Below are 13,700 nucleotides of genomic sequence, written 5' to 3' on the forward strand. Positions count from 1 at the left end.
CCTTTGATCTGTGTAGTTGTTCTAGCTATAGTTCAGGTATGTGTTGTGTGGTAAATTGCCATATTGAAAAAGGCAGGTGAAATTTGAATTTCCCTTGGTGTATAGAGAAGAACTTTGATTTACTTTGAATAATGGCTTACCAATTAATTAAAAATGTCCTTATCTTGAATTCATCTTGAGCGTCAGTAACTGTGTACTGTAGATAAGGCTTGGGTTTTAATGTGATTGGTTTAGTCAGTGCCAATTTAGAAAGAAAGTGGCATGTTGAGATACTTTAAGTAAGTGGCTCCCAACCTGTGGTCTGTGGATCACCAGTGGTCCCCAAGAACTAAAATATGGTCCACGGCTTCACCATTACTGCCCTGTTGAAATGAGAGTGACTGGTCTCGTGAAACTCTCTTATAGTGCCTAGGCTTATTAAATACGGTTTTTTTCTGGGCGAGCAGATGGTGACTACTGGATGTCATATATGCTGTATCAGACACTAGAGCTGATGTGGTCTATCCACAGCAATTTTCTTAATCAGCACCCCAAGTAACCAAACTGAATCTAAAGTTGACCAAAAATTGATTTGTAACCATTTTGGAACTAATGTTGGGAACTGGTCCCTGGTCAAAAAAAGGTTGGGAATCACTGCTTTAATTAGATGCCAACTAATTGAGGCCACTGTACTTAGGATCATGCCTAGGTGAAGCCATATACAGTTGACCCTCTAACCATGGATTCTATATCCATGGATTCAGTCAAAACATCAAAGCTAGAATCAGAGGCCCTAAATCAGGTATCCTCAAACTGTGGCCCTCCAGCTGTTGGGGCCTTCAACTCCCAGAATTCCTGACAATTGAACAAGCTCATTAGGGTTTCTGGGAGTTGGAGGCCCAAACAGCTGGAGGGCCTCAGTTTGAGGAGGCCTGGCATAAATAATTGTTTTCTGCTCATCACCCTTCAGTAAAAAAAAACCCACATAGAATTCACTGAAAAAATGTTTGTTCTCTCTCACATGATGTATTAACATATTGGATGTGCATATATTTTTGTTGATGAAAACAATGCAGTTTTATAGAAATTATTAAGAGAAAATAAATAATTGGGGCTTGCAAAAGGGCACAATTCCTCCCTTATTCTTAATGAATTATAACTATTATAGATAACAACGTGTGTAGAAGTGTGGATGCTATCTGTCTTTTTTTAAATGCATCCTCTTCTTGCTGTTTGTTAAATAGAGATGTTGTGACTAGTCCTAAACGAAATGATGATGACAATGATGATCATAATCATCATCCCACCTTTCTCCCAAAATAGGCACTCTAAGATCCTGGCTGTGTACATGTGTAAAATTCTAGATATTTGGAATGAAAACATACAAAAACTACTTGTGGTTTTTAGTCTGGGATCATTTGAAACCTACAGCTAAATTGAGATAAAATTGTTGAACCTATGCTTTATGAACATCACACTGAACTTGAATGGGGCTTACTCATGTTTAGCCTCATTAAACCAGCCGGAGTTAAATGTAGTTATAATGGATTTGCCCCGTTAATTTCAGTGGGTCTCCTCCAAGCTTAATGTAATCTAGCTTGAAATTCGTATTACTTAGAGCTTCTCCCCTGTCCCTTTCCTTCTCCTATGAAGAAATACACTTAGGAAGTCCTAAACCTTGGCCATCTTATGAGAGACTTCCTTGGTCTGACTCACCTCTGTGATGTTAACCCCTTAATATATTGCTTCAGGTCTCAAATCTATTGAATGTTTATGCAGAAAAAGTACTTTGGCCAAAAAATGAGAAGACAGGAAAGCTTAGAGAAGACAATGAAAATGGAAGGAAAAAGGAAGAGGGGACGACCAAGGCCAAAATGGATGGATGGTATCCTTGAAGTGACTGCCTTGACCTTGAAGGAGCTGGGGGTGGTGATGGCTGACAGGAAGCTCTGGCATGGGCTGGTCCATAAGGTCACGAAGAGTCGGAAACAACGGAATAAATAAACAACAACTCTTTGCTTATCACAATAGTTAAGCAGATGTAGGATCTTTCTCATGTTCTGTTGTTTAGGCTGCATTCATATAACCTGGGAATGAGTCTCACCAACTCAGTGAAATCTACTTTTGGGTAGACAGATGTACGATTACACTGGTCCAGTTCCCATAAAATGTTTAGGATAACATTTGGAACAGACTGTGTTTTTCCCCCTGTAGTGTCTGTTTTTAAACCCACCGCAGAACAAATCCAACCATGTGATAATCTCCGGGATCCAGTCACACAGAGAATTGACTTTCACCATGCGTTTCATGAAGGTTGTGATAAAATTAATTGCAATTGTGCGGTGCTGAAGATTATTACCTCTCCCATGTAATTTTCAGTTGCTCTGCAGTGAGATTACCTACGAGAGAGAAAAAAAGATGACAGATTTCCATTCCTCAATTCCTGAATCAATCAGGACTCCGTAATACATTCTGTTCATAGCTCAGACCTAAATCCGGCTGTGTGACAGAAAGGAGAAAATGTCATTGTAAATATGTGAGAGTGGAAAACCCAAAGCTGCATTTCTGGCCTAGGCTGTAGACAAATGTTTGCAGATGGAGACCAGCATCGTGTCAGGTTTGTGAGGATTTGTCAGCTCGGAGGCTTTCCTCTTTTCTATGGTCTTACTTCCTCGCTGAGGCTTTCACTTGCTCCTGAGTGGCTGCTAATGGCCCCTTTAGCCTAGCCCTGTCTGCTGTCAATAGCTTTGTATGCGGAGTTTCCTTGCTTTCGGCTTTCAATTACTAAACGCTGCAGAGAGAAGAACTGGTTGATTGGTAAAGCTGCCGGTTGCAGAGGATCGCTTAATCCAGCACGCTTGAGTTCCAGCCCTCCCTTGGAAGAACAGCTGTTCAGCTCTCATTTAATCCCAGATGAGGAGGGAGGAGGGCAAGGCGGTTTCCTCCAAGCATGGTTGTGTTGGGTTGTGCTCAAAGGTTTCTCTCCCCTATCAGCCGCACAATTTTCTGGAAAGAGTAGGCCCAATGTGCATTGAGCTATGAAAGACCAGTTGCTTCGTGTTGTCAGAAATCAAGACAATCCTAATCTGTATCGAAATAGCTAGCGGAGCGGAGGACAAGCTGATCTCCCTTGAGAGAGATACCGTTTCCCTTGTGAGAATCCTACCATTATTTCACTCGGCTAATGGACCAATTCCTCCTCTGTTCTCCCCTCGGTTTCCTCCTCCTGTTTGCCACCTCCTCTTAGCACATTGTATTTATTAATAGAAAGGCTTGGTGAATCACTCTTCGAGACTGCACCCACCCTCCATACGTTTCTGTCATTGCCTTTCCTTTTCCTTGGCTGCCATTAAAAACACCTCCACGGTCAGGCTTTTTGGGGAAGCCTTGTACTGACCTCCAATATGGGAACGTTTGGAATTTGTTGATGCGTCTCCTGGTATTTTCCCCCTGGAAAATGCTATGGATGTTAACATCCCATTCCATGTGAGACAGGAGCAAGGCGTTCTAGCTCAGTCTTTAGTTTTAAAGGACTAGAGATGGGGTCATGGTGGATTGTTATCTCAGAAGTAACACCAGCTTCCTTCCTCTGAAAGTGAGAAATGTTTCAGCTATTTTTGGGACCCGTTAGTTTTGTAGCATTCGAGAAGACCTCATGTGCAAAGCAGTGGTGATTGTAGTCTCCGATCGTTTGCTTTGAAGGGTTTCACCTGGGACAATTACTGTTGGGTAGGATAAAAATCCAGCCAGTGGAATCACATCATTAAGGTTTTAGTTGGGAGAATGAAAAAGGCTGCTGTTCGACTTGAAAGTGGGTAAGAAAATGGCACCCAACCAAGATAATTTTGGGTTGTTGTAGGTTTTTCGGGCTATATGACCATGTTCTAGAAGCATTCTCTCCTGACGTTTTGCCTGCATCTATGGCAAGCATCCTCTGAGGATGCTTGCCATAGATGCAGGCAAAACGTCAGGAGAGAATGCTTCTAGAACATGGTCATATAGCCCGAAAAACCTACAACAACCCAGTGATTTCAGCCATGAAAGCCTTTAACAATACAAGATAACTTTCCTGGTTCAAGGATCTTTTATTGGTAGATTGCTAATTGGTTTCTCCTTGCTTGTTTCTTTGAGGGGTAGAGTTCATAGAGAATTTTTCTCCAGCTTGATTTGGCAGCTTCTAATGTTCCAGCTCCTCTCACCCCCTGAACACACAAATGAGTGTTTACTTGGCAAATGTTACCTTTAGCATCAGCCACTATCATCTTAGTGGAGCAAACGTTTCTCTGGTGTAGCTACTCTGGATCTGAATTCAGACAGGAGGGTGGTGGTGTCCAGAAACAGCTGGAATGATGCTCCCTAACCAAGCCGGCTTTCATTTCTTTGTCTCCCAGCTGGGCAACCACTGTAGGTAGAGGCTATGTCAGTTTCTGGTCATAGGATAACCTTCTCTTGCATGGCAGGCTTGGAAAATCATTGCCTAAAAGTTATAATGAGATGACCTTTAGAAGCTGGAGGACTGTAGGGCAGGAGGAATGGAGCAGCAGGGCTTTAGATTTTTGCATTTGCTCCTTGGTTGTTTATAGCAGTGGTTCTCAACCTGTTGGTCCTCAGATGTTTTGGCCTTCAACTCCCAGAAAGCCTAACAGCTGGTAAACTGGCTGAGATTTCTGGGAGTTGTAGGCCGAAACACCTGGGGACCCACAGGTTAAGAACCACTAGTCTATAGGCAAGTAATGACTTGATCAAGGAAATGTGTGTTGCCTACATGAACTTTGAAGAACTAAAATTTGTTCATGCAAATGAACTTCTATTATTGTACCTTGGTTTGAGAACATAAACATGCATTGCATTTTTTAAAATTTTTGTAGCATTTCCTGTGAATTCCATCCTATACTGTGCATAGACTTGTGTTTTCTGATAAACTCCAAGAGAATCCTCCAATCAGTATACAAGATAATTGGTGGTTACCTCAAGTTACCTCTTGCAAAAACAGAGACGCTTTGTACTTGTCATTAAAGCTGAAACATTTGAGGAATTGATATGAATTCTGTAAATTCCTAGCTGCAAATTGCCCCCTGGTTAGAGAGAAAACTCAAGGAACTGGAGCAGTCAAGAGAAGACTAAGGCGGATGCTATTAACAAGGGGTGGGGGGAATGATTTTTAGGTTTTGTTGGGGATTTCTTTTGCAAAGCAGCATTTGTTCTTTGCTTGCTTTTGCTATTAAGCCAGCTGGTAGTGATTCATGTATACAGAACCAGAGGCATAAATCTCTTCCTTGCTTGTGCTCACAGGATCTGCCCAGCAGCTGGGAGTTAGCAGATGTAAAGTCCCAGGCAAAATGGGTCACTGCTTTTATCAGCTGGCGTCTGGAAAGAGGGAGAGCAGGAGAATTGAGTGATCACAAGGGGGGGGGGAGGGGAAGTTGATTCTCTTGGTTGGAAATCTGCCATTTGCCCTTGAGGGATGGGGGAAACAACAACGATTCATAAATTTTAGCATTCATTCACCTGTTTTTGTAGTGTTCGCAAACTATCTCTTGCAATGCAAACCTCAACTTTCAAGCTTCTGCTGATTGTTGTGTGTATTTATGTATGTGTGTGTGTGTTTGGGTATGTGTGGGTATGTATATACATATACGTACATATATACATCTATATACATATATATACATACATATATTCATATATACATACATATATATATATATACACATATACATATATATATTAGTTAGTTAGTTAGAAAAGGTTAGTTTTTGATGTTCTGTGAATATTGGTAGAGGAATATTCCAAAGCACAAAGTTATTTTCCTTGGCACAAGAAGCAGGAAACTGAAAGTTACATAATCCATTAGAGGAGGAAAAGGTGTAGAACCTTTGATTTGTTCCTTTGACTGTATTCAAATTATCTTATCTTAGTTTTTTTTTAATGCCTTTCCCTTTTTTTCTTAATTGCTTTCTTTTTCTCTTCCACCTTTAGTGTAACCACTTAGTAAGAGTTTGGCACAAGATAGCTCAAGGAAGCTCCAGTCAGCTGGGAGAATGGAGCACGATTGTTGCTATGAGATCCAACTCTGACTCCTCTCTTCTGAGCAGAGACTATTAAAAATTTCCCATCCTTTGTTGTTCTCCCTCAACATCAAGCATAATAGCTCACATAAATACCAGCTAGCAGAGCCATTGATTAGAAATTATGGGAGAAGATATCCAGAACATTTAAAGGACAACAAGTTGATTGCCCTGTTTCAGAGCAAACACACCAATGTTTATTTGTTTGAGGAAATAAACTTCTAATATATAGTAGTAGTAATTACTTATTTACTTAGGAGCTCCCCGTAGTCTGAGGATGATGGTCCTCCAAGGTTGGTGTTCTGGCGGTGGGTCCGTAGGTGGCTGTGGAGCCCTATTCTTGATCTGCATCTTCTCCCGCAGTGAAGGCATCGGTTTCCAGGTGAAAGGCAGTCCCGGTCAGGGTTGGCTTGACGCGCCTTCCTGGGAACAAATCCTGGTCTCTCAGGCCCCTTCTGCACTGCCAGATAACCCAGGTTATCAAAGCAGTAATGTGGATTTTATACAGCTGGGTAGAAGGGGCCTCAGATCCTAGTCCAGCACTCAAAGATTCAAATCTTTAGTGCCGTGGTTCTCAACCTGTGGGTCCCCAGATGTTTTGGCTTTCAACTCCCAGAAATCCTAAAAGCTGGTAAATTGGATGGGATTTCTGGGGGTTGTAGGCCAAAACACCTGGTGACCCACAGGTTGAAGACCATTGCTTTAGTGTGACATGAATAGAGTCCAATACAGAAATGCAGCTGTGTTTTTGGAACCTGCAAGACGGCGTGTTTTATATTTGGATATAGAAAACTGACTCCGAAAACGTTTTGTTTTGTCCACAGACCATTTCTAAAATGTCGCCAACATCTTTGAAGATGACCTTCAGGCAGCTTAGAGAAGGAACATCCTTGAGCCTGCAGGAAATACTCGTTATGGAGTATCGATTGAGCCAAGCATGTGTGGTAAGAAGTTTGGCATTTAGATGGTAGCTTTGGGGCCCCAAAAGAGTTCTCTCCTCCCTTCCTCTCTGATTAATAGCAGTCCATTCACATATCCTGCCTTTCTTCCAGTGGGCTCAAGATGATTTATGTCTATCATTATGTCTCCCCTCCACTTGTGAGGGATATTGGGTTGAGTGAGTGACTGGCTGAGTTTCATGGCTCTCCAAGTCTCTGCCCAATAATAATAATAATAATAATAATAATAATAATAATAATAATAACAATAGCACTGTCTGTCTGTCTATCAGTCAATCAATCAATCAATCAATCATCTGTTTATTTTACACCTCCCCTGTTCCGCATCTTGGTTTTCAGAACATTTTAAAGTTCAGCTCAAATCCTATTTTACGAACGTTAATTAAAATGCAATTACAAAATGATTACATTGAAAGGCATGCAGTCAAAACAATTCAAAGCACATTTAATAGACCATTTAAAAGATAAAAAAGTCATACCAACAGCGCTTAGAGAAGAAAAAAAGTTTCCTGGTTTAGGAGGATATTTGGAGTATATTCAGTTTGTGGCAATGTCTAGAGTTGTCAGAGCTAGAGATGTAATTTTTAAATATAATAATTAAATAAATTAAATAAACCAGGGGAAGGAAGGTTCTCACGTGAAAGAAAATGGAAATATTGGAGGAAATGGAAGTATATGAAGTATTTCTTTTTTTATCTAAAATCAAGTTTACTGCTGCCAAACTTTTCAGGACTCCAGCAATGAGCTAAGGGGACCCCATTTGGGACCAGGACCCCTAGTTTAAAAAGCAGTGCCCTGGGGTGCCAACAAGCCCAAAGAGGTTCATGATGGTGGCTCCCAGGCCTTCTGTGTAGCAGCAGCAGAAGCAGGACCTCTTTTGTTCTTTTGGGCTGCAAATAGCAGCAGATTTTTTTTAAAAAAGAAAACATATTCCTTCCATAACTATTACTTTTTGAAAAAGGAGACAAGGAATGTAAATACAAAGTCTAGCAGATGAGGCACTTATAATATTCATGAAGCTCCAGCCCACTCCCAAGAGAGTGAGACATTTTTCCTCACACCAATGCTGCCGAGCGCTAGATAATATGCTGTCATCCACACCCACAGCAATGGTTTTGTGCAGATGCATGACTTCATTGGAAGCAGCGTGTGTTGTGCAGAGAGGGTACAAACACACTAAACACTATGGCAAAGAAAAGCTGAAAATCATATTACCCATATGGTAAAACTCGTAATGATTTAGACCAGCATTTCTTTGACTTTTTCCACTTCTATCCCCTTTCTTACTATAAATGTTTACATAACCCCAGTATATAAAATAGTAGTACAATGAAACATTTACTGGTAAGATATCAGCATTTGCAAGACTGTCTAAACAGACTGATTTTCCTTTTTATGAAGCACAGCTGAAGCATCTTCTGCAGAGTAAACACTGCACAACAGATTCATATAAACGTCTAAAACAGCCACTAGGTCAGTGGTTCTCAACCTGGGGTCCCCAGATGTTTTTGGCCTACAACTCCCAGAAATCCCAGCCAGTTTACCAGGATTTCTGGGAGTTGAAGGCCAAGACATCTGGGGACCCACAAGTTGAGAACCATTGCACTAGGCAACCTTCAGAAACTTTTACTGTTGGCACATTTTTGGGACTCCAAAAGGGGACCCCATTTGGGCCCAGGATCCACAGTAGGTTAGACTACATCTCATTAGTTACAGTTGGCCTTGGGGAGTGTGATACAGAAAGAGAAAGAAAAGTGTGGTGTTACAATACATTTATTTTTATTTTCCAGAGAGGCCATGACTTCTACGAAGGCGTCCGTGCAGGTAAAGTTGAATCCAGATATGTCTTTAAACCTCTCTATGAAATTTCTATGTTCTCCAGGACAACTCTGTGGTAATTCAGTTCTTGTGGGTTTTTTCGGGCTATATGGCCATGTTCTAGAGGCATTTCTCCTGACGTTTCGCCTGCATCTATGGCAAGCTTCCTCAGAGGGTGAGGTCTGGAGCTGGGAAAAGGGGGTTTATATATCTGTGGAAAGACCAGGGTGAGACAAAAGGCTACTGTAAGATGGGCTAGGTGTGAATCTTTTCAATTGACCACCTTGATTAGCATACAATGGGCTGACTGTGTCTGGAGCAAACTCTTAATGAAAGGTGATTAGATGTCCCTGCCTGTTTTTCTCTCTGTTGTTTTAATTTTAGAATTTTTTAAAACTGGTAGCCAAATTTTGTTCATTTTCATGGTTTCTTCCTTTCTGTTGAAATTGTCCACATGTTTGTGGATTTCAATGGCTTCTCTGTGTAGCCTGACATGGTGGTTGTGAGAGTGGTCCAGCATTTTTGTGTTCTCAAATAGAATGCTGTGTCCAGGTTGGTTCATCAGGTGCTCTGCTATGGCTGATTTCTCTGGTTGGAGTAGTCTGCAGTGCCTTTCATGTTCCTTGATGCGTGTCTGGGCGCTGCGTTTGGTGGTCCCTATGTAGACTTGTCCACAGCTGCATGGTACACGGTAGACTCCTGCAGAGGTGAGAGGATCCCTCTTGTCCTTTGCTGAACGTAGCATTTGTTGAATTTTCTTGGTGGGTTTGTAGATTGTTTGTATGTTGTGTTTCCTCATCAGCTTCCCTATGCGGTCAGTGGTTCCCTTGATGTATGGCAGGGACACTTTTCCTCTGGGTGGATCTTCATCTTTATTCTTGTGGCTTGTTCTTGGTCTTGCAGCTCTTCTGATGTCTGAGGTGGAGTATCCATTGGCCTGTAGAGCCCAGTTGAGGTGGTTCAGTTCATCTTGGAGGAGGTGGGGTTCACAGATTCTGTGGTAATTTCTGGTGGAAAAAGTTCAATGGGATTCACTCTTATCTACTGTTTCTACAAGGAATTCAGGAACTTATCACCTGTGAATATAGAGATCATACTATGTCTGGGCTTTCCCTATGGGTCTTCTTAGGCAGATTACCATGATGAGCACCTGCATTTCAAAATTCACTATTTTTTGGGGTGGTAAAGGATGTATAAATAAGTACAGTTGGCCAGAGTTTAAGCCAATGCCATTAATTACTACATTTCACCTTCTCACAGGGAGGCATGCTCAGGAATAATCACAGGCCCTGCTGAGAGAATTCATAAAGTTTAATTATAGCAGAATGGAATAGCAGAAATGTTGTTATTGATAATATATGTTGACTTGTTATTAGTGAAGAATATTAATATTTTAGAAAATCAATAAGTAAAATTGGCAAGATCATGAAGATGTGAGTCAGACAGAAGGCATAACCAGATTACTCAGCTACAAAGCTACGTGAAGTACTGACCGAAAACTAAATATTCAGAGCTGTAGAGAATCAGTTCGCTGTTTTTAATAGTTTCATTATTTTTTTAAAAATCTAGTGAATGAGCTATCATCAACTAACACTTTGTATGATGGAGGTTCACTACTCAAACTCGAATCCCATCTGTTGGACGCTCTCTCTCAAACTGGAGCAGAACTCTAGTGTAGTCATCTCAGCTTTTAGCTCCAAGAAATGGGAATGAAACATTTAAATATTCTTTCATAACATATAGTGAATCACTTATTATAGAATCACAGCTTAGGTGGCGCAGTGGGTTAAACCCTTCTGTTGTCTTGAACTGTTGACCTGAGGGTCAGTGGTTTGAATCCGGGGAGTGGGGTGAGCCCCTGTCTGTCAGCTCCAGCTTCCCATGTGGGGCCACGAGAAAAGCCTCCCACAGGATGGTAAAACATCTGTTTTACTTTGTATGATTTGTGATGTTACCTGGGAACAGCTCTTTGTCCCCACAGGGAGATAGAACAGTATATAAATAAATAAATAAATAAATAAATAAATAATAATTATTATTATTATTAGGCAACGTCTCTGCAAATGGCCAGTTCTCTCACACCAGAAGTGACTTGCAGTTTCTCAAGCTACTTTTGACACAATTTTTTTAAAAGCTTAGAAGGGTTAGAAGAGTTAGAAGGGCATCTTAATGCAAGCCCCCACCCTGCAGGAATACACAACTAAAGCATCCCTGCAAGACGCCCATCTAGTTGCGCCTTCAGATGGAGCCTCCACCATTCTCTGAAGCAATCTATTTCATGGATAAATAGCAATTAGAGTAAAACAAAATTCTTAATGCGTCTTCCGTAGAAAATGCACAAATAGCATATAACAAGACAACATATACAATTATTTACTCTTTAAAGGCAGAAAGAGAGAGATTGTGATTTTGATGCTTCTCATATAGATACTGAAAACTGAGAACATCCTTCTTTGTTTTCTTTGGTAGTTCTTATTGACAAAGACCAGTCCCCAAAATGGAAGCCAGCTGCTCTAGAAGAAGTAACTGATGAATTTTTGGACTCATGCTTTCAGTCGCTTGGAACCAGTGATCTCAAGTTACCGTAGATTTTGGACAGATGCCAGCCTCACGGATGCCAGCCTTATCAACGCTTTCTTTCACACAATGAATTGTATGCTTATGATCTCAACATGCAAAGAGATCATCGGCATTGGGTGAAACGCTTATTGCTGTTATTTAATGAAGAGGAGCTACATTTTTAGAGATAACTACAGGACTAGAGAGAGTTATTGGGGATGTCCCATAAAGGCATTCATGTTTTAGGATGGGAGTCTCTGTTTACGCATTTCTACTTCTACATGTAAAATAAAACATATTAATATAAAGACTCAGATATTCTTGATTCATCTATGATCACAGAAATTTAACTATACCCAATGTGGGGAGTAGTTGAGCAGTGATCGAACAAGATTTGGGAAAGTGGTCCAATGGGATGTGGTTCAAAAGAAAATTGAGCAGTGGTCTAAAAGTGAATGTTATGTTGAATGTATTCTACCGACCTCTGATTACTATTTATCGTATCAGAAGCAGACCGAGGGTACAGTTTTAATGTATTTTTTAAGAAACCCAGTGGTGCAGTGGGTTAAAGCACTGAGCTGCTGAGCTTGTTGACCAAAAGTTTCCTGGTTCGATTCCGAGGAGCGGCGTTAGCTTCCACTGTCAGCCCTAGCTTCTGCCAACCTAGTAGTTTGAAAACATGCAAATGTGAGTAGATTAATAGGTACCGCTCCGGCGGGAAGGTAACGGCACTCCATGCAGTCATGCCGGCCACATGACCTTGGAGGTATCTATGGACAATGCCGGCTCTTCGGCTTAGAAATGGAGTCTGACCCCAGAGTCAGACATGGCTGGACTTAATGTCAGGGGACAACCTTTACCTTATCGTATCAGAAGCAGACCAAGGGTACAGTTTTAATGTATTTTTAAAAACCACAAAGTTTAAGAACTTGGCATTATACTAAATGTCCTCTGAATGCCTCTTGTGTTACTATAAGAAGGTCCTCCATTGTGCAAGTGGCAGGGCTTAGATTGCATTACAATAGATGGTCTGTAGTTTGGTCTTCCTCACACTCACATATTTTGCACTCCACTTTGTGGCCCCATTCCTTAAGGTTGCCTCTGCATCTCGTGGTGCCAGAGCATAGTCTGTTCAGCACCTTCCAAGTCGCCTAGTCTTCTGTGTGTCCAGGAGGGATAAATACACTTATCGTTCGTGTTAAGTGTATTTAAGTATCAGCCATGGGTTGAGATTCTGGGTATTAGCCTGCCACTTTTGGACTCTTGCTTGCTGAGGTATTCTTACGAGTATCTCTGTAGATCTTAGAAAACTATTTCTCGATCTGAGGCGTTGGCGGGCTGGCTGCTATCCAAACAAGGGATGGGCCGGAGAAATCACTGCCTTGGTCCTTTCATTATTGGCTGCTACTTCCTAGCGGATGTCAGGTGTCTGATTACCATGACCTGATATAAATCAGAATTAGATTTGTAGTCATGTGGAGTTTATCCATGACAACCTGTGATTGTGTTTGGACCATGACAGTGAAAGTGGTGTCAAACTGCATTAATTTTATAGCGTAGATGTACCCAGACTGATGACTTCCATAGCATATTGGAATCAGATGAAAAGGATAAGAGCTGGATACATTGCGTATTTACACAGCAGACAGGATGGAAATCTGTGAGGCTCAGGAATTGATAGCTGTGCAAATCTTTCCAGCACAACCTTCTGAGACTGCCAATAATACTGTAGTTGACTACATACAACAGAAGGTCTAATTTTAAAGTTTTCTTGCAAGATGAAGCTATGGCGCTGTACTTGTGTCTATATAGCTGGGAACTGGCTCAGTTCTCAGTAGGCCCAACAGTGGCGCAAAGCAGAGATTTTAAGAACTCAATTACCATCAAGATCAGCAGTGAGTCAGATGACTCTTATCTTGCTTTAAGATCCTCAGATCTTAGAGCATGGTCTGGTGTGTGTTTTCATTTGTATTTGAAATGATCCTTTGCATTGGTGGTTGATGTTTAAGGCATCATGGGTTAGAGCAAGCTTGTCCAACTCTTGGCCCATGGGCTGCAAGATTGTAAGCTTACTTAAAATAGTATGAGACCTTTTTTAGTGATTTTTTTCCCCCATTGGTAACTCAGTTGCATGATTCTTGAGCGAAACTTTGTGACTGACTACGTAATGGAATGGAATGACAGTATGTAACAAAACTTGAAAAAATAATTGTTCTTAGTTCAAAATTAGTTTTTATGCTCCAAAAACTTCCTTTTTGTGGCAGAGGGTAGTACTATTGTTCCTTCAGTCTAGGTACTTGGTTTGTAATTTTCCTTA

General features: G+C 41.1%; 1 protein-coding gene across 1 annotated transcript in view; it reads left to right on the forward strand.

Annotated features, from left to right (window-relative positions):
• Window positions 1-11,691, forward strand: part of HIBCH (3-hydroxyisobutyryl-CoA hydrolase) — a 65,733-nt gene extending 54,042 nt beyond the window's left edge. Inside the window, exons 12-14 of the mRNA XM_067470861.1 lie at window positions 6,872-6,991; window positions 8,797-8,830; window positions 11,294-11,691. Coding sequence (XP_067326962.1) covers window positions 6,872-6,991; window positions 8,797-8,830; window positions 11,294-11,412 — 273 coding nt within the window. The 3' untranslated portion in view covers window positions 11,413-11,691. The remainder of the gene's footprint in view (window positions 1-6,871; window positions 6,992-8,796; window positions 8,831-11,293) is intronic.
• Window positions 11,692-13,700: the final 2,009 nt, after the last annotated feature.

The sequence above is a fragment of the Anolis sagrei genome, chromosome 1, assembly GCF_037176765.1.
Source record: "Anolis sagrei isolate rAnoSag1 chromosome 1, rAnoSag1.mat, whole genome shotgun sequence".
NCBI lineage: Eukaryota > Metazoa > Chordata > Lepidosauria > Squamata > Dactyloidae > Anolis > Anolis sagrei.